The sequence below is a fragment of the Oncorhynchus mykiss genome, chromosome 7 (assembly GCF_057628025.1).
Source record: "Oncorhynchus mykiss isolate SJ-2025 chromosome 7, ASM5762802v1, whole genome shotgun sequence".
NCBI classification, from domain to species: domain Eukaryota; kingdom Metazoa; phylum Chordata; class Actinopteri; order Salmoniformes; family Salmonidae; genus Oncorhynchus; species Oncorhynchus mykiss.
In genome coordinates this window covers 268,884-292,685 of record NC_143028.1, presented here as the reverse complement: position 1 = coordinate 292,685, position 23,802 = coordinate 268,884, and the positions used below count along the sequence as shown (strand labels likewise).

The window sequence follows — 23,802 nt, the reverse complement described above, 5'->3', positions numbered from 1 at the left end:
TTTTCACACACTGTTGCTGGTATTTTGGCCCATTCCTCCATGCAGATCTCCTCTAGAGCAGTGATGTTTTGGGGCTGTTGCTGGGCAACACGGACTTTCAACTTCCTCCAAAGATTTTCCATGGGGTTGAGATCTGGAGACTGGCTAGGCCACTCCAGGATCTTGAAATGCTTCTTACGAAGCCACTCCTTCGTTGCCCGGGCGGTGTGTTTGGGATCATTGTCATGCTGAAAGACCCAGCCACGTTTCATCTTCAATGCCCTTGCTGATGGAAGGAGGTTTTCACTCAAAATCTCACGATACATGGCCACATTCATTCTTTCCTTTACACGGATCAGTCGTCCTGGTCCCTTTGCAGAAAAACAGCCCCAAAGCATGATCTATCCACCCCCATGCTTCACAGTAGGTATGGTGTTCTTTGGATGCAACTCAGCATTCTTTGTCCTCCAAACACAACGAGTTGAGTTTTTACCAAAAAGTTATATTTTGGTTTCATCTGACTATATGACATTCTCCCAATCTTCTTCTGGATCATCCAAATGCTCTCTAGCAAACTTCAGACGGGACTGGACATGTACTGGCTTAAGCAGGGGGACACATCTGGCACTGCAGGATTTGAGTCCCTGGTGGCGTAGTGTGTTACTGATGGTAGGCTTTGTTACTTTGGTCCCAGCTCTCTGCAGGTCATTCACTAGGTCTCCCCGTGTGGTTCTGGGATTTTTGCTCACCGTTCTTGTGATCATTTTGACCCCACAGGGTGAGATGTTGCGTGGAGCCCCAGATCGAGGTAGATTATCAGTGGTCTTGTAAGTCTTCCATTTCCTAATAATTGCTCCCACAGTTGATTTCTTCAAACCAAGCTGCTTACCTATTGCAGATTCAGTCTTCCCAGCCTGGTGCAGGTCTACAATTTTGTTTCTGGTGTCCTTTGACAGCTCTTTGGTCTTGGCCATAGTGGAGTTTGGAGTGTGACTGTTTGAGGTTGTGGACAGGTGTCTTTTATACCGATAACAAGTTCAAACAGGTGCCATTAATACAGGTAACGAGTGGAGGACAGAGGAGCCTCCTAAAGAAGAAGTTACAGGTCTGTGAGAGCCAGAAATCTTTCTTGTTTGTAGGTGACCAAATACTTATTTTCCACCATCATTTGCAAATAAATTCATTAAAAACCCTACAATGTGCTTTTCAGGATTTTTTTCCTCATTTTGTCCGTCATAGTTGAAGTGTACCTATGATGAACATTACAGGCCTCTCTCATCTTTTTAAGTGGAAGGACTTGCACAATTGGTGGCTGACTAAATACTTTTTTGCCCCACTGTATATTTCACTTATTTTAGATCACTCAAATCCAATTAATGGTGGCCAATATTGATCGATACTGTGAGTTAAATGACCAGTTGATGTTTACTGATGAAAAGCATGCAGTTCCTTGCTGTAGAACTCTGATAGAGATGAACATGGAATAATGGGATGTGCTGTTCTGACTCTGCTCTTTAAGAGGTGCTGATATTACAACCAAATAGTTCATATATGTAACAATCCCTTGAAAACGGCACCTTACCTGTCCACAATTGTAATCAGTAAGGTAGGTTTTGGATTACCCAAACTCCGTAACGTAATCTGATTATTTTCTGTTATTTTTGGACTACTTCCCCTTCATTTGTTTCATTTGTCCATTGTTGACTAAATGTTTTGTATATAAGCAATACAATTTTCAAGATACAGAAGTTCCAAAATACAGAAATATAGCAGGAATGATGTAAAACGCATCACACCGACTTTTAGAAAAGGATCCATCAAACACATCCGGTGTGTCATCATAGTGGTCTCTGATTGGTGGTCATCTGCTGTGTCATCATAGTGGTCTCTGATTGGTGGTCATCATCTGGTGTGTCATCATAGTGGTCTCTGATTGGTGGTCATCATCTGGTGTGTCATCATAGTGGTCTCTGACTGGTCATCATCTGGTGTGTCATCATAGTGGTCTCTGATTGGTGGTCATCATCTGGTGTGTCATCATAGTGGTCTCTGACTGGTCATCTGGTGTGTCATCATAGTGGTCTCTGACTGGTCATCATCTGGTGTGTCATCATAGTGGTCTCTGATTGGTGGTCATCATCTGGTGTGTCATCATAGTGGTCTCTGACTGGTCATCTGGTGTGTCATCATAGTGGTCTCTGACTGGTCATCTGGTGTGTCATCATAGTGGTCTCTGATTGGTCATCATCTGGTGTATCATCATAGTGGTCTCTGATTGGTGGTCATCATCTGGTGTGTCATCATAGTGGTCTCTGATTGGTGGTCATCATCTGGTGTGTCATCATAGTGGTCTCTGACTGGTGATCATCATCTGGTGTGTCATCATAGTGGTCTCTGATTGGTGGTCATCATCTGGTGTGTCATCATAGTGGTCTCTGATTGGTGGTCATCATCTGGTGTGTCATCATAGTGGTCTCTGACTGGTGATCAGACTCTCTCAGGTGAAACAAACTGAAACACCTTTTTTCAATGGTGAATTTATTGTCACTGAGAAACCGAAAGGTGTCTAAATGCATTTCTTTCTTTATTTTTTATTTCTATTTCAGTTACTCCCCAAAACCTGCTCCTCTCACTCACATCTTTAAACTCGCTCTTCAATAACTAAATGTATGTTGTTCTTTTGTTCTGCAGTGTGCATTGCTATTTTAGTTATTTTACTGAATACTGAGTGGAAACTGGCTGAGAGGCAGATCAAAAATGGTCATCTTGAAGAGAAATAACTAAAAACACCAGGCTGGTCCACATCTATTAAGTTATTCCAGCACACAAATGGAATCTTTTCTACTCAAGTGCAGCATTGCTGATTTGTAATATCTGTCAGTCTCTCGACTGGAGTGATGTCAACGCTGTTTTTAATTTCCCCCCGGTCCCCCAATGGCCTATACACCTTACGGGTAGCTACTTACTGGGAGCTGCTGGGCCTGTGGTGGTGAAGTCCTGCAGGGGTTGAGAAGGCTCTGAGGGTAGCTACTTACTGGGAGCTGCTGGGCCTGTGGTGGTGAAGTCCTGCAGGGGTTGAGAAGGCTCTGAGGGCAGCTACTTACTGGGAGCTGCTGGGCCTGTGGTGGTGAAGTCCTGCAGGGGTTGAGAAGGCTCTGAGGGTAGCTACTTACTGGGAGCTGCTGGGCCTGTGGTGGTGAAGTCCTGCAGGGGTTGAGAAGGCTCTGAGGGCAGCAGTCCTGCGCCACCGCCGGTTTGTCACTGTAACGTCTCGTGCTGCTGGGCCTGTCGCTAACTCTGAGGGAGAGTCCCATGTCCTTAGCACCAGCTCGGAGTCTCTGGTGTCCAGATCTGAACGGCCTCGGTGGCACTGCCCTCCAAGCTGCTCATGGCCATCACAGACCTGTCACAGGGAGAGAAGAAAGAGGTCAGGGGGGTCAGGACCCTTAGAGAACACTGATGGAACGGGGTTATAGGTCGCTGACAGTGACAGGGCTGACATGGACAGACAGAGTCCAGGGGATATCACGTGTGTGAGTGGGAGAGAGAAAAATGGGGAGAGAGAGAGAGAGAGACAGAGAAAGAGACAGAAAGCGATATTGTGGCTGTGCATGCCTATGTGTAAAACAGGTTTCATCCATCAGAGCCATTGGGTGCATGGAGGGTCGTGTTAAACCCACTCTGTCGTGCCAGTTATGTAAAACAGAGCAGCTTTACATATTCAGGAATAACAGCCGTGAAAAACAGAAGATAACACTATCAAAACCCTGATATTTAGAATACCAATTTTGGAGAGGACACTGACAGACATGTCATTTCCCACATGGACGCTTCACATGGACAGTAACAGACGGGCTGTAACAGATTCTCCATCTTCAGTCAGACGGGCTGTAACAGATTCTCCATCTTCAGTCAGAAGGGCTGTAACAGATTCTCCATCTTCAGTCAGAAGGGCTGTAACAGATTCTCCATCTTCAGTCAGAAGGGCTGTAACAGATTCTCCATCTTCAGTCAGAAGGGCTGTAACAGATTCTCCATCTTCAGTCAGAAGGGCTGTAACAGATTCTCCATCTTCAGTCAGAAGGGCTGTAACAGATTCTCAATCTTCAGTCAGACGGCCTGTAACAGATTCTCCATCTTCAGTCAGAAGGGCTGTAACAGATTCTCCATCTTCAGTCAGAAGGGCTGTAACAGATTCTCCATCTTCAGTCAGACGGACTGTAACAGATTCTCCATCTTCAGTCAGAAGGGCTGTAACAGATTCTCCATCTTCAGTCAGAAGGGCTGTAACAGATTCTCCATCTTCAGTCAGAAGGGCTGTAACAGATTCTCCATCTTCAGTCAGAAGGGCTGTAACAGATTCTCCATCTTCAGTCAGACGGCCTGTAACAGATTCTCCATCTTCAGTCAGAAGGGCTGTAACAGATTCTCCATCTTCAGTCAGAAGGGCTGTAACAGATTCTCCATCTTCAGTCAGAAGGGCTGTAACAGATTCTCCATCTTCAGTCAGAAGGGCTGTAACAGATTCTCCATCTTCAGTCAGAAGGGCTGTAACAGATTCTCCATCTTCAGTCAGAAGGGCTGTAACAGATTCTCCATCTTCAGTCAGAAGGGCTGTAACAGATTCTCCATCTTCAGTCAGAAGGGCTGTAACAGATTCTCCATCTTCAGTCAGAAGGGCTGTAACAGATTCTCCATCTTCAGTCAGAAGGGCTGTAACAGATTCTCCATCTTCAGTCAGACGGCCTGTAACAGATTCTCCATCTTCAGTCAGAAGGGCTGTAACAGATTCTCCATCTTCAGTCAGAAGGGCTGTAACAGATTCTCCATCTTCAGTCAGACGGACTGTAACAGATTCTCCATCTTCAGTCAGAAGGGCTGTAACAGATTCTCCATCTTCAGTCAGAAGGGCTGTAACAGATTCTCCATCTTCAGTCAGAAGGGCTGTAACAGATTCTCAATTTTCAGTCAGAAGGGCTGTAACAGATTCTCCATCTTCAGTCAGAAGGGCTCTACATCTTCCCCCATGTTCTTCCACTTCAACCTTCCTCCTGGTCCCAGAGCCCAGTGCCATCTACCGGGCAGAGCGCCCGCCACAGTAAGCTCTCTCTGGCAACCAGTAGGCAGTCCCGTCTCCTCCTGGTCCCAGAGCCCAGTGCCATCTACCGGGCAGAGTGCCCGCCACAGTAGCTCTCTCTGGCAACCAGTAGGCAGTCCTGTCTCCACACAGTCCCATCTCCTCCTAGTCCCAGAGCCCAGTGCCATCTACCGGGCAGAGCACCCGCCACAGTAGCTCTCTCTGGCAACCAGTAGGCAGTCCTGTCTCCACACACAGTCCCGTCTCCACACACAGTCCCGTCTCCACACACAGTCCCGTCTCCACACACAGTCCCGTCTCCACACACAGTCCCGTCTCCACACACAGTCCCGTCTCCACACACAGTCCCGTCTCCACACTGTCCGGTCGGGCCAGTGGGAAGCAGACCCATGCATGCTGCCAGATAAAAGTGGTGGATTCCTGCTCACTTTCTAATCCTTTTTCACCTCACCCTACCCCACCATATCCTACCGCACCATACCCCACCTCACCCACCCTACCATACCTCACCCTACCTTGCTGTGTATGCAGATCCTGGTTTGACAGTAAACTGCAGGCACTACTAGACCAAAGGTAACCTCCCGTCTGGCAGTCAGCAGCAACACAAAGAGGTGTGGAACTTCACATGACTACAGTCAGCCCTACTAGCTGGTGACACCAGTAGAACTCAACCAACCAGACAGACAGCAAGAGAGATTCTGGCCCCAGACACAAGCTGCATTAGGAGTCAGAGCTGTGCTGCACGGACAGGGAGGAACAGCAGGGCTGAGCTAGCCGCTGAGTTCAGGAGATCACAATGTCAGTGTCAGTTCTGTGTCAGGGACAGTCTGTGTGACACACGGGGGAGTTGGTGTCAGGGACAGGGGGGCTTAAATGCATGCAGATGGAACGCAGTGTGACACACACACAAATAAACACTGGCAGGCACAAACAGACCAGAAGTCTTCACGTACCCAAGGAAACACACACACAGCCCAGTAGAATCCTCTGGGTCTCCTGTTACTGAACAGCTCCTCTGTATTTGACAACAGACTCTGAGACTCTGAGTTGATCTGAGTGGTTGAACCGTAAAGAGCCTCTTCAGTCCCTTTATCTCCATTCCCCACGGTACAAACACACCCATACTGCCTGCCTGTAGAAGTGGTGAATAAGTGCCTAAGCCTTTTTCCACGCTACACTTTTCTGCCCATGAAAATGTGTTCTCAAAAACCTACAATGAGGTCAAAAGGGCACAGCCACTCTGCCAGACAGGGGAATGGGAGCTAACTAATCATATGCCGGCTGTAAATGGACCACTCAATGACAATTATGTTAGCACAGCGAATAGGAAATTGCTCCTGCGGAATGCACAAGAGGCCATTCTGATTGCACGCACAGACAGGGCGGTACACACTAGGCTTGGGCGGTACCCCCCCCCCCCCCCCTGCCCAAGTGCTGGGGGGAGTAAAAGCAGGGGGAGCAAGCGAGAGGAGAGACTCTCCCTCCCAGACTGTATAGGAGGATGGAACAATACAAGAGCAGAGAAAAGCAGCTAAAGCCATCCATCCCTCCCTCCCTCCCATCCATCCCTCCCTCCCTCCCTCCCATCCATCCCCTCCCTCCCATCCATCCCCTCCCTCCCTCCCTCCCATCCATCCATCCAACATACTGTGTAGCCAACAGACAGACACATCCATGAGGCGGTCTTCTCCAGCTCGACAGTCACACAGAAAACAACAGAGGAAAAAGCATAGAGAGATCAAATGCATTAGGCAACCAACCATCACTTCCCAGGAATAGTAATACCGTTTACTTTAAGCCTAATAAAAGACGTTGATAATCAGTGTGTTGAACGGGGTAAATAAGCCCGTACCCCGGGTCAGAGCCACGTCTGATAATAAGGAGAGTTATTGATTAGAGAGAGAGCTGATGATCATTGAGACTTAAGCCCTCTGGGGTATAAAGTGTAGACTAAAAGGTATTCATTTCGTCACTCAGCCTCAATTACAGGTAAATGTGCTTAACAAGTCACATAAGTTGCATGGACTCACTGTGAGTGAAATAAGTGTTTAACGTGATTTGTTGAATGACCGTCTCATTTCTGTACCCCACACATACCAATAATTGTAAGGTGCCTCAGGTCGAACAGTGAATTTCAAACACAGATTCAACCACAAAAACCAAGGAGATTTTCCAATGCCTCTCAAACCAGGGCAAATAAAAGCAGACATTGCATATCCCTTTGAGCACGTTGAAGTTATTAATTACACTTTGGATGATGTATCAACACACCCCGTCTCGACAAAGACACAGGCGTCCTTCCTAAGCCAATTGCCGGAGAGGAAGGACACCGCTCTGGGTTTTCACCATGAGGACAATGGCTACTTTAAAACAGCTACAGAGTTTAATGGCTGTGACCGGAGAAAACTGAGGATGGATCAACAACATTATAGTTACTCTACAATACTAACCTAAATGACAGAGTGAAAAAAAAAATCATGCAAAATCTTATTTAAAAAAAAAACAAATACTAAACATGCATCCTATTTGCAACAACGCACTAAAATAGTACTGCAAAAAAATAGACAAAGCAATTAACTGTTTGTCCTGAATACAAAGTGTTATGTTTAGGACAAATAGTGGTGGCTGCATCATGTCATGGGTATGCTTGTAATCGTTAAGGACTGGGGAGTTATTTAGGAAAAATCCTAGAGGAAAACCTGGTTTAGTCTGGTTTCTCTCAGTGGAGATGAATTCCCCTTTCAGCAGGACAATAACCTAAAACAAGTTGACTCAACTCTATGGCAAGACCTGAAAATGGTTGTCTAGCAATGACGAACAACTAATTTGACAGAGCTTGAAGAATTATGAAAATATATCTATTTATATAAATGGGCAAATGTTGCACAATCCAGGTGTGGAAAGCTCTTGGAGACTTACCCAGAAAGAGAGACAGCCGTAATCGCTACCAAAGGTACTTCTACAAAGTAATGACTCTGGGTGTGTGAACACTTACATATTTCAGTATTTTATTTACAATAAATGAACTAACATTCCTAAAAACATATTTTCATTGTCATTATGGGGGTATAGTGTAGATGGGTGAGATAAATTATATTTGATCCATTTTGAATTCCGTCTGGAACAAAATGTGGAATAAGTCAAGGGGTATGAATACTTTCTGAAGGCTCCGTACATCACACTAGTGGAGCCAGTCATTAAAAACCCATTTGTAATAACAGAAACACCTGCAGAAACAATATACTGAGGAGCAGAAATGCAAGCTGTGCAGAGACAACGCAACACAAGCCTCTTAATGGCTTATCTATGGTCATTAGTGCGCTGATGAAAGAAAGCCAAGACAACGGTAATCAGAACACAGCCCCTGTTCACCAACACATTGCAGTGTTTCCCCTAGGATTTGTTTCAGCAGCGGTGGCAGAGTGTGAAGACATTTTGGGAATTTTAGATTCTCCCTGATTGTTAGTTCTCCAAGATGATCTTATTGATACATTTATTGCTCCATTATATTTTCTACATACTTTATATCTGGTTTGAGTTGTTTAGGTTTAAACGGAAAACGTTTTCCTATCCCGAAAAAAGTATATATAAAAAAAAAGTATATATATATATATTTTTTTTTATATATATATTTTTTTTATTTGTAGTGAAGGCCGATTTAGCAGTGTAGGTGCGTTGCTGCTAAATTCATATTGGGGATTCACTGAACACAGTCTACAGATCCCCTGTTCCCCAACACACTGAACACAGTCAACACAGTCTACAGATCCCCAACACACTGAACACAGTCTACAGATCCCCAACACACTGAACACAGTCTACAGATCCCCTGTTCACTGAATGCAGCCTTGCTGTGCATCCTTTGGAAACCGAGCCCTTATCGTCACCAGATAAACCCTGTGGCTTAAATGGTCAAAGAAATTCACAACTGTAGCTTAGATCACATTGTAGAAGACTGATGTGATGTTTAACTGCGTCTCAAAAGGATCATATTGAAAACATAGCCACCAAAACTGAACCTCAACAATAAATCACGGCTTTCAAAAATGAAGCTCAAGGTCTTAGATAGTGACAGACAGATGATTGCGAACCCAGCACAATGTCTGAATGATTCAAGTCTGAAAAGTCTACCAAAAGCCTTAGTAGCTATTATCTGGCACTTAAACCATTACTCCTGATTTTCCAATGTGCGCCTTCCTTCACAAAATACAAAATCTTTGGTAAGGACAGAAACCAAGACCTACCTGCCACATAGTAGCCCTCCTTATGTTCATTGCAAGCTGTTGGAGGAGTCCGTAGTACCCAAGGCAGCATTGGTTGAGGAGGACGTAGCTGCTCGGAGCGACTCGCTCCCTGCAGCAGTCTCACACAGCCTCCTATCGTCGTGGGTTCGTGTGTGTGTGTGTGTCTACCTGCCAGAGCCCCTCAGTAGGCGCCTGACAGAGTCAGTGACTCGCCCCAGCCTCAGAGACAGCACCAAATCAACAGCTGGCCCCTGTGATGTCAGCTCTAGCTCAGCCACTCACAGCATCCCGCCTCGCTGCACCCAGGCAGAGAGGCAGGCAGGAAGCACATCTCAGAGGAGCGCGCGGCTGAGGAGGCTAAATTGGGCACTTTCTTCATTACCGATTCTGCTGCCCTGCCATGCGCTTACACCAGAGGAGGGAGGCGAGGGACAAAGGAAAACAGGAGCTCCCTCCTCAGAGGGGAGGAGAGGGACAGAGGAAAGAGAGAGACAGAGACGAAAGAGCGCGAGAGAGAGAGAGAGAGAGAGAGTAGGGAGTAGGGGGACAGAGAGGAGAGAGTGGGGGGACAGAGAGGAGAGAGAGAGAGGAGAGAGAGAGAGAGTAGGGGGACAGAGAGGAGAGAGACAGACAAGAGAGACAGGATGGGCATCTGTCTCCCCATATACAGCAATGAGAGAACAGAACAAACCACGCTCCATGGGATGGATGGCCAATGAGAGAACAGGACACACCATGGGAGGGGATGGATGTCCAATGAGAGGACACGCTGTTCGAAGTGTACCTTGCTCATTACAGTTGGGTATATTTCAACCAGACGGAGACAAAGCACAAGACTGCTCCAACCAACTAGCGCCGGGCAATATGGCCCAAATATCATATTACTGCATAAAACAAAAAATGGATGGTATTTGCCACTATTTTAGGTTTTTGAATAATAAAAGAAAAGTCATATATGTTCTTTATGAGTAGTGAGTGATCCTAGGGTGGCAACACATTGATACTATGTGATTTCAAAATGGGTCTTTCTCCATTCTCATTGTTCAAATTCAAACAAAAATCATTTTCAGCATTTTCATAAGTTCCTGCACTCATTTGAGATCATTTCCACACTGCCACACATGGCTGCATGATGTGGACAAACAATACAGGCCTTATTTTTGAACCAAACGTTGCAATTGGAATTTGACTTGACTTTGACTTTAGAGTAAAACACTTGTGACCTGTTGGAATCATGAAAATAGAGTGATTATTCTAATTCTATAGTTAGAATATAATAGTGGGCACTTTGAATACAGTGTTGGTTGACATGGCAACGAGTGATAATGCCAGGGAGGAGTTATTGTGACAAGGTAGGAACCAAAAGTGTTAAGTGTTTCCTAGGGGACTCTATAACCTTTGGCTACATTGAATGTTCTCTTAGCTACTTCCTGTAGCGAACATATTCATGCTTTGCGTATTCCCCTTTGATTTAGAAGACACTGTTGCACAAACATGCTGATTTAGGTCTAGAGGTTGACCGATTAAATCGGAATGGCCGATTAATTAGGGACGATTTCAAGTTTTCATAGCAATCGGAAATCAGTATTTTTGGGCGCCGATTTTTTTTATATATATATTTTTTTACACCTTTATTTAATATTTATTTAACTAGGCAAGTCAGTTAAGAACATTCTTATTTTCAATGACGGCCTAGGAACGAGGCAGAATGACAGATTTTTACCTTGTCAGCTCGGGGATCCAATCTTGCAACATTACAGTTAACTGGTCCAACGCTCTAACCACCTGCCTCACAAGGAGTCTGCCTGTTACGCGAATGCAGTAAGCAAAGGTAAGTTGCTAGCTAGCATTAAACCTATTTAATAAAAATCAATCAATCAACGACTGTCGTTGCTCCAATGTGTACTTAACCATAAACATCAATGCCTTTCTTAAAATCAATACACAAGTATATATTTTTAAACCTGAATATTTAGCTAAAAGAAATCCAGGTTAGCAGGCAATATTAACCAGGTGAAATTGGGTCACTTCTCTTGCGTTCATTGCACACAGAGTCAGGGTATATGCAACAGTTTGGGCCGCCTGGCTCGTTGCAAACTAATTTGCGAGAATTTTATGTAATTATGACATAACATTGAAGGTTGTACAATGTAACAGGAATATTTAGACTCATGGATGCCACCAGTTAGATAAAACGGAACGGTTCTGTATTTCACTGAAAGAATAAACGTTTTGTTTTCGAAATTATAGTTTCCGGATTTGACCATATTAACGACCTGAGGCTCGTTTTTCTGTGTGTTATATTATAATTAAGTCTATGATTTGATAGAGCAGTCTGAGCGGTGGTAGGCAGCAGCAGGAACGTAAGCAATCATTCAAACAGCACTTTCGTGCATTTGCCAGCAGCTCTTCGCTTTGCTTCAAGCATTGAGCTGTTTATGACTTCAAGCCTTTCAACTCCCGAGATTAGACTGGCATTACTAAAGTACCCATTAGAACATCCAATAGTCAAAGGTATATGAAATACAAATGGTATAGAGAGAAATAGTCCTATAATAACCACAACCTAAAACTTCTTACCTGGGAATATTGAAGTCTCATGTTAAAAGGAACCACCAGCTTTCATATGTTCTCATGTTCTGAGCAAGGAACTTAAACGTTAGCTTTCTCACATGGCACATATTGCACTTTTACTTTCTTCAACACTTTGTTTTTGCATTATTTAAACCAAATTGAACATGTTTCATTATTTATTTGAGAATAAATTGATTTTATTGACGTATTAAGTTAAAATAAGTGTTCATTCAGTATTGTTGTAATTGTCATTATTAAATATATATAAAACATTTTCTAAAGAAAATCGGTCGATTAAATCGGTATCTGCTTTTCTTTGGGTCCTCCAATAATCGGTATTGAAAAATCATAATCGGTCGACTACTATATACGGACTCAAATCATTGGCCACTTTAATAAATGGATCACAAGTCACTTTAAATAATGTTTACATATCTTACATTACTCATCTCATATGTATGTATTTTATACCACCTATTGCATCTCGCCTATACCATCAATCATCCATATATTTATATGGACATATTTTTATTCCATCCCTTCACATTTGTATGTATAAGGTAGTTGTGGAATTGTTAGATTACTTGTTAGATATTACTGCACTGTCGGAACTAGAAGCACAAGCATTTCGCTACACTCACATTAACATCCTCTAACCATGTGTATGTGACCATTAACATCCTCTAACCATGTGTATGTGACCATTAACATCCTCTAACCATGTGTATGTGACCATTAACATCCTCTAACCATGTGTATGTGACCATTAACATCCTCTAACCATGTGTATGTGACCATTAACATCCTCTAACCATGTGTATGTGACCATTAACATCCTCTAACCATGTGTATGTGACCATTAACATCCGCTAACCATGTGTATGTGACCATTAACATCCGCTAACCATGTGTATGTGACCATTAACATCCGCTAACCATGTGTATGTGACCAAATACACTGATTTGGATTTGAACTAGTTAGCTAGCTAGCCAGCTAACTAGCGATGAGCGGCAAACAAGATTTAGGCCAAACTTGCCAAGACAAACTAGCGGTTGGCAGATGTAAGAAACACAAGCTAATAGTATAATTATAGAACGCTAGGGGATTTACATTAAGAAGCTAAATGAAAACAGCATCGTTGTCATTAACATTTTTGCATGTGCTACATTGACCATGCAAACTGAACGCAAGTGTCTCGTGGTCAAACAACAACAAATGGGGCTAGATGGGGCTAGGTCTGTGTGGAAAGCAGAATGGATAGTTGGAGAGCAGAGAGAGACGACTATACACACGGTGTATCACATTTAACAAACCAAACATTTTAAATACCGTTAAAGAAGGTAAAGTAAAAACCCAAACCGGTCCATGCATCAATACCAGTATATCGTAAAATACGGTGTACCGCCCAGCTCTACAACTAACCACAGAAAACATGCTCAAGTCAATTGTAGTATGTTACAGTGCTACTAATTAATGGAGACGTTCAGAGTGATCATAAAACGTAGTTATAGGGGAAATCAGGTGTCATTTGTTCCAATCCCTTAAAAACTGAAGTAAATAATAGATGCTGTCAGGGTAGGAGGAAAGCTCTCCCTGTCCCTTAGCAACAGACGCTGGTGACAACTGATCTGATCACATTTTTCACTACAGTTACAAGTCCACCAACTGAAGTAGCTACGTCACCAACCCGGTCACTGAATCTCAAACCCAACAGCCTCGCAAACTGCCAGTAGTCTCCTTTGATGCACACAATCGATAAACAAAGAGGAATCAATCACGTTGCAATGTTCACTGTGTCAAGCTGTGAAACCGGATGGGCCTACCTACGTTACTGACGTCTGTCTGACAATATCACGAGGAGGAAGTTGGATAAGAACATTAAGCATTTAGCGTACAAATTCATCAAACTCCCCCCACCACACACATATATGCACAGACACACGCTTGCGCGTGAGCACACACACCTGAGTAATTAAAGAAGAAATGACACAGCATCAGACTATTCAATATTCTCAATTTTACACCCCTAATTTGGACATAAATCAAGAGTTGTGTCACTGCACTCCTAACGGTAGAGCCTCCAGCAATGAAAGCCAAATCGGTGAGCCTCATCTCAGAATTATTAATGGCAGCACTAGACAACCAGGATAGTTCATAACTCAGGCAGGAAGTGTGCCTCCTTGACTTTATAACTAGACATTAAAATACAATATGGCAGTGACATGTATAAAACTGTAGCCTAGCATAAGTCACTCTCAAACCCAGCTATAGTCCTGTTTACAAAACAATAGAACTACTCATCAAACAAGCCCACAGTGGGGTTCTGCATCTAGCTATCAGCTAACTGGAGCCTTCCCTCTTTGATTAACCAACTCCAAAGCCAGACAAAAAAGGGACCACTATTTCAACAAAACTGCGGTGTCTCGGCAACGCTTCATACATTAGCCTATTAGGCGTTGCGTTTTAATTTGCTGTGAGAAGTGACGGATGTGCTTAGTTAGGCTATATTTCCCCACCGAGTTCTCCATTTATGGCAATAGCATAATACTATCCTAATGAGCCTCCCTTGGGTTGAACAGACAGCAGGGAAACACTCCTGTAGTAGACTCTGCATCCTCATTATAGAAGCGATAGGAAGGACACTGAGCTGACATGTCACCCATTTACTTTAGTATAATAAAACATCACACCAGCCAAGCCAATGGTAGGCACCATAATTACTGTAAGTACGTCTATGTTTTTACCTCTATTTAGCTAGGAAAGTCAGTTAAGAACAAATTATTTTTAATGATGGCCTACACTGGCCGCCCTATGGGACTCCAGCCGGTTGTGATACAGCCTGGATTCGACCCAGGGTGTCTGTAGTGACGCCTCAAGCACTGAGATGCAGTGCCTTAGACTGCTGCACCACTCGGGAGCCCAGGTATGCCTGCATAGAGAGATCCCAGCAAATTGGCAATCAAATTACACATTATTGGTGGCATGATAGTGATTGAACATTAATACATTCCCTACTTTAGAATGAAAGTCTGAAGACAAGCCCTGTCAGTGACCGTTCTTTCAGCACTCCATCCCTCTGACAAGAGGAATAGCAAGCGATATGAGGACAGCTGAACATGATACATGAAGAGAAGTGTCATGCAGAATATGTCAAACACAATTAGCCCAACTAGTTAGTGAGGCTTTAGCGTCATGGTCATGACATGCCTTGAAATAAGATGTTGTCCACGCTCCAATTATGAACTGCACCAGAGCTCGAGGACTATGTGAAGGAGTGTTTTATTTGTGTATTGTGAACGGACACCTCTTGTGGATTTTCTCAACAGGTACCTCGGACTGGGGAGCAACGTTGTTCTCTCCACCATTTTAGCATGTTATTTATTCTTACACTGACATATACAGGCTGGTGAACGTGAACCATTGCCATTAGCGGACAGTTAACGCGAAAACAAAGTTACTTTCAAAGGCACGAACTGCAGGGTATAACGTTAGTGTTCCTTAGTTCTACCAACTAGAGCTAACTAGAACAGTGTTATTTCAAACATGTATATTTAGTTTGTACAGAGGTATCATTCCTGCATGTCTAAAATGCATAACTTAGTTACTATTGTTACTATTGTTAACTAGCCAACAGCGAGTTTGCAAAGCTAGCTAGTTGTTGAGGCAAAAGAGCAGGCCTTGCTTGCGGCGCTTCGGGGGAAGCTAGGTACGTTAGCCAACCACGATAAATGATACCTATTCTAGCTAACTAGCTCGTTACCAATGACTTGTTTGTATTAAAATCAAGCCATCTAAACGCAACTCTTACCTGTGCCAAGTTGATCTTTGAATTCGTTTGAGTTTAGCTAGCTAGCCAACAAGCTAGTTAGCTAACGTAGCCCTTCAACTCGACAAATTATTCCGACCGTAGCTAGTTAGCTAACTAAGCTAGCTAAATTTGCCACTAAAATGGTCATTTGATAACCTAACTACACAAATTCACCGTTAATCCCCACAAAGAACGTGTGTGAAGAAACAAACACATGTTGTCTTACCAGAAACGTTGACAAAAACAGAATGATTTATAAAAACAGCTGCGTGTGGCCAGGGAAAGATCAGTGTGTAGCCGCAACAGACCGAGGCTAACATTCAGCACAAGACGAAACGGGAAATTGGAGAGTACAGCAGGAAGCACCGGGACTGACAGTCTGCCCAGCAAATCCGAATGAGCGTCCAGTGATCGTTCTACTGTAGGGGTCATGTACTACTAAAATTAGATGTATTGAGCATGCTTTTGAGTCTGGTAGAAAAGTTTATATGAATTTGAAATCACTTAGAAAAGTATCGTTGGAATTATATATATTTTTTAAACAGCTTTTTAGTCAAGATTCTAGAAAGTTGCAGGCTTCTTGAACGCAACTCCTATGGAATCCGCTACGCAAACTACGTAGTTGCTGTCAAAGTTTCCCGCGAAACTACTGCACATGCAAATCTATATCAAAACATTTCTGCACTGGTGGTCTGTATCCTCTTACTAATGTATTTTTTTTCAAACTAACAAGTGCAAAGTCTTAGCATGTATAATCTCTTGTACATTTGAAGTGGGTTGAGCTGTAGCTAAAAACGTGGATGGTAATTTGCTGTGCATAGTTAGCTAGTTAGCTAACGTTACCGTGGAAGTTAATGTAACCGTATTTGTCAGAGTACCTTTGTAACCATCCTCCTGTATCCCTATTCTTCCTAGCACCAATAGTCTTCTCGTTATTTGTCTTACCTTAACAGATATCCTTCAACTGGGTAACCCAGCAGTCTCTTAGCACCTTACCAATAAGAGCAGAGGAGCAGTCATCTCGTGGCAGTTCAGCAGCCTGTTCCTGATATTGTCGCAGGTAAATCCATGCCTTGAGATGACAGTTGAGCTGAGACATGGTGCATCACCAAGCTGTAAAACAGCACTGAAGGCATTTTAGTCATTTAGCAGACGCTCTTATCCATAGCATCTTACATTAGTTGGTGCATACATTTTCATACTGGCTCCCGTGGGAATCGAACCCACAATTTGAGTAGTGCCTAAATTTTTTGCAAAATGCCAAAGCCAGTCTGGATGATTAATTGTCAGTCTGGATGATTAATTGTCAGTCTGGATGATTAATTGTCAGTCTGGATGATTCATTGTCAGTCCGGATGATTCATTGTCAGTCCGGATGATTCATTGTCAGTCCGGATGATTCATTGTCAGTCCGGATGATTCATTGTCAGTCTGGATGATTCATTGTCAGTCTGGATGATTCATTGTTAGTCCGGATGATTCATTGTCAGTCCGGATGATTCATTGTCAGTCTGGATGATTAATTGTCAGTCTGGATGATTAATTGCCAGTCTGGATGATTCATTGTCAGTCCGGATGATTCATTGTCAGTCCGGATGATTCACTGTCAGTCTGGATGATTCATTGTTAGTCCGGATGATTCATTGTCAGTCCGGATGATTAATTGTCAGTCTGGATGATTAATTGCCAGTCTGGATAATTAATTGCCAGTCTGGATGATTAATTGTCAGTCTGGATGATTAATTGCCAGTCTGGATGATTAATTGCCAGTCTGGATGATTAATTGTCAGTCTGGATGATTAATTGTCAGTCTGGATGATTAATTGTCAGTCTGGATGATTAATTGCCAGTCTGGATGATTAATTGCCAGTCTGGATGATTAATTGCCAGTCTGGATGATTAATTGCCAGTCTGGATGATTAATTGTCAGTCTGGATGATTAATTGTCTGTCTGGATGATTAATTGCCAGTCTGGATGATTAATTGCCAGTCTGGATGATTAATTGTCAGCCAGGGTTGGTTTTTCTTCTTACTGTTGTTTTTCTCTCTTCATTCTTTGCAAAGGCATCTAAAAGTCAAGACGGGCCATGAGTGAGGTCCAGGATAGGGATTGTGATCCCCAGAACTCCCATGTTGACAGAAGATGGGACAGTCAGTTGTCAGTCCTCCCAGACAAGCTACAACAGAGACTGATGCCATTCCAAAAGGAGGGGGTCAAATTCGCCCTATCAAAGAATGGAAGGTAGGTGGTTGTTAGTGAATCAAGCCCTTTTTACATCAACAGCTTTGTCACAAAGTACTGTACAGTAACCTGGCCAAGGCCCCAAATAGTAAGCAGAAGCACAGTTTGTGCTCACTTTATTCACCAAGTCATTGTTACTTTAAAAGCAAAAATAATTAGTTAAAATGTGTATTAAGCCTGTAGCCTGAATCACCTCAGCCTCACACAATGTGAGCAGCAGAAGAAAAAGCCAGCCAGAGACAGACTACTCGTCCGTCCGTCCCAGCCAGCCAGTCAGTCAGTCAGTCGATCAGTGGATGTAAGAATCCCAGGGGACAGGCAGTCAGGGACAGTCAGGTCAGAGTAGTCAGCCTGAGCAGTAGATCAATACAGGGACAGTAGAAGTGATGTACTGTGAGGATGAGTCATCCAGTCAATATGTTGGAGACATCAATGTGACCGTAAACACTATCTGGGCTTTGTAGGGTTCTGTGTACGGTTTCTCCATGGAGACGAGTGATGCAAGCTGTTAGCGATCAGGAGAGCCAGGTGCTGTGTTGGAGTTGTTGTAGTGGGACCAGAGGCTGAGGCGGATCAGAGCAACACACACATTGACTGCCAAGTTTGGTTAATCTTTTAGGACACCCTCCGTGGACAGAGGTTGACATGTTTGTATTGAAGAACTCTAGCTAATAGTTATATATTATACAGACTCTGCTAATAGAGAATCAGGTTGTTTGATTGCCCACCTCGCATCAATATGTAGCCTGGTTTGGAATTAAGTTGATGCCAATTTATTTGATTTATTATTTGTATTTATTTATTTTATTATTTGAAATGCAATTTAGAAGGACTGAGAGCCTGATATTATCTGGGAGCCTGACACTAATCTTCTTATGATAATGTAGTGTCAGTTCCATTGCATTCCACTTGGGCATAATGTCAGTTACATTGCATTCCACATGGGCATAATGTCAGTTCCATTGCATTTCACTTGGGCACAATGTCAGTTACATTGCATTCCACTTGGACATAATGTCAGTTACATTGCATTTCACTTGGGCGTAATGTCAGTTACATTGCATTCCACTTGGGCATAATGTCAGTTCCATTGCATTCCACTTGGGCATAATGTCAGTTACATTGCATTCCACTTGGGCATAATGTCAGTTCCATTGCATTCCACTTGGGCATAATGTCAGTTACATTGCATTCCACTTGGGCGTAATGTCAGTTACATTGCATTCCACTTCGGCATAATGTCAGTTACATTGCATTCCACTTGGGCATAATGTCAGTTACATTGCATTCCACTTGGGCATAATGTCAGTTACATTGCATTCCACTTCGGCATAATGTCAGTTACATTGCATTCCACTTGGGCATAATGTCAGTTACATTGCATTCCACTTGGGCATAATGTCAGTTGGCTTAAACATTCTATTTGAATGAGGTTGTGCGAAGTACATCACATGCCATCTAACTAAAGCGTTATTGTAAGTGTCTGCCGGGGCCACTTGTAAGGGTTGCCACGCCGACACTGGTGTTACAACAGATCAATAGACAGATAGACTGTGTTGTTGCTTCTCTTGCCTGAGCTTCAAAATCACTGTGAAATTCAATACCACGGCTGACGTTGATGTGCGCATCAAATCCCCGGACCCCAACACAGACCCCCAACACACAACTGGTCCCCGATGATATTCTCAGTTTGGATGTCATGTGTGATTTGTCACCTCCTTAGCCAATAGATTTAAAGATAAGACTTTAAAATAAGTTTAAACTACCCCCCTCCTTATTGTATGATATAAACAGTGTTTCATTTGAGATGGGGGGGTGTAATTGTCAGCCAGGCGTTTGCTTTGCTGAGCCAGACTAAGCAGAAACAGCTCTACATCAATTATAAAGGCTTATTATTGAATGAATTACAAAATGCTGATTCATCACGATGCAGTGACGAGGAAAATGTGACAAGTATGTAAAATAGCTTTATTTTCATGCTGACATGGGCCTAGTGAATGACTTCGCTTAATGATCCTAGAGCTTGTAGATCTGATAGGATTAGTGAGGTGTGTTCCCATTTTAAAAACGTTTCAGTTTTATTGTTTTCACATGCACAAGTACAGTGAAATGCATTTTTTTGCTAACTCTAAACCCAACAATACAGTAATCAATAACGGTGTAATATTAAGGTTGTTGATATTAAAAGATAGGTACAGGTCCCAGAAGAAATAATCCCCCTACTTAAATAGCCTACCTGCCCGTTGATAAGAAAGCATGAATAATATGAATGTATGGTAATGTATGAGCCTCAGTGTAAGTAGTCTAGTCTATGCTCCATTCATTGAAGACAAGACAAAAGACTTAAATGATTGTGTGGAAGGTCAAAGACCCCGCCTCCATCCCGGGAGGAGGAGCTACGTTTACAGACATCTTGGTGCTGGTGGGTTTCACAGATAACATTAAAAAAGTTGTTCAACGTGCTGTTGTCAAGCAACCGTGGCAGTCAGAGCATCCTCCATGAAACCAGCTGTCTGGCTGAACGGGCCTCCTATTCCCTGTATAGTGCATTACTTTTGACAACAGCCTGGGCTAAAAAGGAGTGCACTACATAGGGAACAGGGTGCCTTTTGGGATACACCCAGGTTATTGAAAGAAGAATGATTAATGCGTGGAGAAATGGAAAGCACCTGGCTGAAAGGAGCCTCTCTCGCTGTCTATCTCCCTCTGTTTTCTCTCTCTCTATCTCTCTCTCGATCTCTCCCTCCCTCTCTCCATCTCTCTACTCCCATTGTGTGTGTATGCATTATGCTGGTTGAGCAGAGTGGGCTGGCAATTAGAAGAAACACCAGTGGAAGGTGCTCATTAATCATGCTGTTCAACTGAAGGGGAGGGAGGGGGATCACAACTGCTTTTCTCATGGGTAGACTAGCTCTACCTACCTGGGCTACATTTTGAATATCACATCATTGCAGACTGGTGTTGCCTACCTGGGTTACATTTTACATTCAAGTCATTTAACAGACGCTCTTATCCACAGAGACTTACAATCAGTCCATTCTACTAAAGAAGCCCAAACGACCACGAACAGCCATGATAATCAGAATCAGGAGAAGCCTAAATCCTATTTCAATATACAGTGCATTCTGAAAGTATTCAGACCCCTCGACTTATTCTAAAATTGATTACATCAATCTACCCACAATACCCCATAATGACAAAGCAAAAACAGATTTTTAGAAATGTTTGCAAATGTATTAAAAAAAAAAAAAAAACGTAAATATCAAATGTACATAAGCATTCAGTACTCATTACTTTGTTGAAGCACCTTTGGCAGTGATTACCCAAGTCTTCTTGGATATGACGCTACAAGCTTGGCATACCTGTATTCGGGGAGTTTCTCTCATTGTTCTATGCAGATCCTCTCAAGCTCTGTCAGATTGGATGGGGAGCGTCGCTGCACAGCTATTTTTAAGTCTCCCCAGAGATGTTTGATCGGGTTCAAGTCCGGGCTCTGGCTGGGCCACTTGAGCATTCAGAGACTTGTCCCGAAGCCACTCCTGCGTTGTCTTGGCTGTGTGCTTAGGGTCGTTGTCCTGTTGAAAGTTGAACCTTCACTCTGGAGCAGGTTTTCATCATGGATCTCTCTGTACTTTGCTCTGTTCATCTTTCCCTCGACCCTGACTAGTCTCCCAGTCCCTGCCACAGAAAAACCTCCCCGCAGCATGATGCTGCCACCACCATGCTTCACCGTAGGGATGGTGCCAGGTTTCCTCCAGACATGACACTTGGCATTCAGGCCAAAGAGTTTTATCAGATCAGACCAGAGAATCTTGTTTCTCATGGTCTGAGAGTCCTTTAGGTGCCTTTTGGCAAATTCCAAGCAGGCAGTCATGTGCCTTTTACTGAGGAGTGGCTTCCATCTGGCCACTCTACCATAAAGTCCTGATTGGTGGAGTGCTGCAGAGATGGTTGTCCTTCTGGAAGGTTCTCCCATCTCCATACAATAACTCTGGAGCTCTGTCAGAGTGACCATTGGGTTCTTGGTCACCTCCCTGACCAAAGCGCTTCTCCCCCGAGTGCTCAATTTGGCTGGCCGGCCAGCTCTAGGAAGAGTCTTGTTGGTTCCAAACTTCTTCCATTTAAGAATGATGGAGGCCACTGTGTTCTTGGGGACCTTCAATGCTGCAGAAATGTTTTGGTTTTCTCTCTCCAGGGAAGGGGTCTGAATACTTTCTGAATGCACTGTAGCTACTATCTGAAAAATAAATGCTAGAAAGAGTGTTGGTGGAATCCGTCATGAACAGGGAGGTGTGGATAAAAGCCTGTTTTGTAAAGGCTGGTGTAGGGAACATGCTAACAGTGTATAACCTTGTGAGCAGGGTAATAAAAATGTCATCATTGATCTGTGGAGCTACTACACTTAGAATTGCAAAGGGAGGAAGCTGTGGTGTGATTATGTTCTGAGTGGCAGTGGCTTTGTCGTATCCAACTGATGGACAGACCTGAATGGAAATCATACCTCTTATTTGTGCTGATATTGATTATGTCATAATACATTTAGCAATATCAACTTGATTCTCAGTTTGAAATGGGGACCATAGTCTAGGCTATATTGTTACTGCACACTCACTAGACTAATATATATACATACACACACACACACACACACACTACAGGGTCTTCAGAAAGTATTCATACCCCTTGACTCATTCATTTTGTTGTTACGTTCCCCAGCAAGAATGTCACTCAAACAGAAAGGGGAACTAACAGAGTCACTGACAACAGCCTAAACAGGTGAGGTTCAGGAGGGCTTCTGAAAGACACTCATGGGGGTGTCCGCTGAAAGTTGACTAGCAACAACGGGGACCTAAAAGACACCCAACATGAACGCCCACTAAATTTGCCCAAGAAGAGGCAAACAAAAGGACAATCCCACACAACTTAAAGACAGGGAACAAACTAAACATCAGATGAAGGAATGTTTGTGTAAAAATCACAATAGGGAGCGCCAACTGAAGGTGTTTTGGTGATGGTGTTTTTGGAGATAGTTTGTTGGTGATGTGGACACCAGGGAACTTAACTCTCGACCTGCTCCACTGCAGCCCAGTCGATGTTAACGGGGACCTGTTCGGCCCTCCTTTTCCTGTAGTCCACAATCAGCTCCTTTGTTTTGCTCACATTGAGGGAGAGAGTGTGGTGCCAGGACAACAACGTTAGGTCTCTGACCTCCTCCCTATAGACTGTCTCATCGTGGTTGATCAGGCTGTTGTGTCGTCAGCAAACTTAATGATGGTGTTGGAGTCATGCTTGCCACGCAGTCGTGGGTGAACAGGGAGTACATGAGGGGACTAAGCACACACCCCTGCATGCCACAGAACATGATGCTGCCACCACCATGCTTCACGGCAGGGACGGTGTTAGACGGGTGATGCGCGGTTCCTGGTTTTCTCCAGACATAGCGCTTTGCATTCAGGCCGAAGAGTTCAATTTCAGTCTCATCAGACCACAGAATCTTTTGCCTTATGTTCTGAGTCTCAGGTGCCTTTTTGGAAACTCCAGTCGTGCTGTCAAGTGCCTTTTTTTCAGGACTGGCTTCCGTCTGGCAACTCTCCTATAAAGCCCAGATTGGTGAAGTGCTGTAGATACACAGTTGTTCTTCTGGCATGTTCTCCCATCTCAGTCAAGGAACTCTGTACTTTTGTCAGTGGTCATTGAGTTTTTGGTCACCTCTCTGACCAAGGTCCTTCTTGACCAGTTGTTCAGCTTGGTCAGAGGGGCAGCTGTAGACAGAGTCTGGGTAGTTCCAAGGTCCTTCTTGTCCAGTTGTTCAGCTTGGTCAGAGGGGCAGCTGTAGACAGAGTCTGGGTAGTTCCA

At 43.6% G+C, this 23,802-nt stretch overlaps 2 protein-coding genes across 51 annotated transcripts in view; one reads left to right on the top strand and one right to left on the bottom strand.

Annotated features, from left to right (window-relative positions):
* The window catches only part of LOC110496979 (R3H domain-containing protein 1), a 50,775-nt gene extending 34,681 nt beyond the window's left edge, over window positions 1-16,094 (bottom strand). For 15 of the 50 annotated variants that reach the window (XM_090239525.1, XM_090239563.1, XM_090239549.1 and 12 more), the window contains exons 1-2: window positions 9,322-10,103; window positions 3,153-3,382 (exon numbers count right to left, since the gene is read on the bottom strand). The gene's annotated coding sequence lies outside the window, so the exon portion shown is untranslated. Of the gene's footprint in view, window positions 1-2,945; window positions 3,383-9,321; window positions 10,104-15,930 lie in introns of those variants that run through there. The other 35 variants (XM_090239545.1, XM_090239562.1, XM_090239568.1 and 32 more) reach the window with 8 other exon arrangements.
* Window positions 16,095-16,106: 12 nt separating this feature from the next.
* The window catches only part of LOC110528847 (DNA annealing helicase and endonuclease ZRANB3), a 97,411-nt gene continuing 89,715 nt past the window's right edge, over window positions 16,107-23,802 (top strand). The window contains exons 1-3 of the mRNA XM_090239524.1: window positions 16,107-16,394; window positions 16,658-16,764; window positions 17,769-17,946. Coding sequence (XP_090095650.1) covers window positions 17,792-17,946 — 155 coding nt within the window. The 5' untranslated portion in view covers window positions 16,107-16,394; window positions 16,658-16,764; window positions 17,769-17,791. The remainder of the gene's footprint in view (window positions 16,395-16,657; window positions 16,765-17,768; window positions 17,947-23,802) is intronic.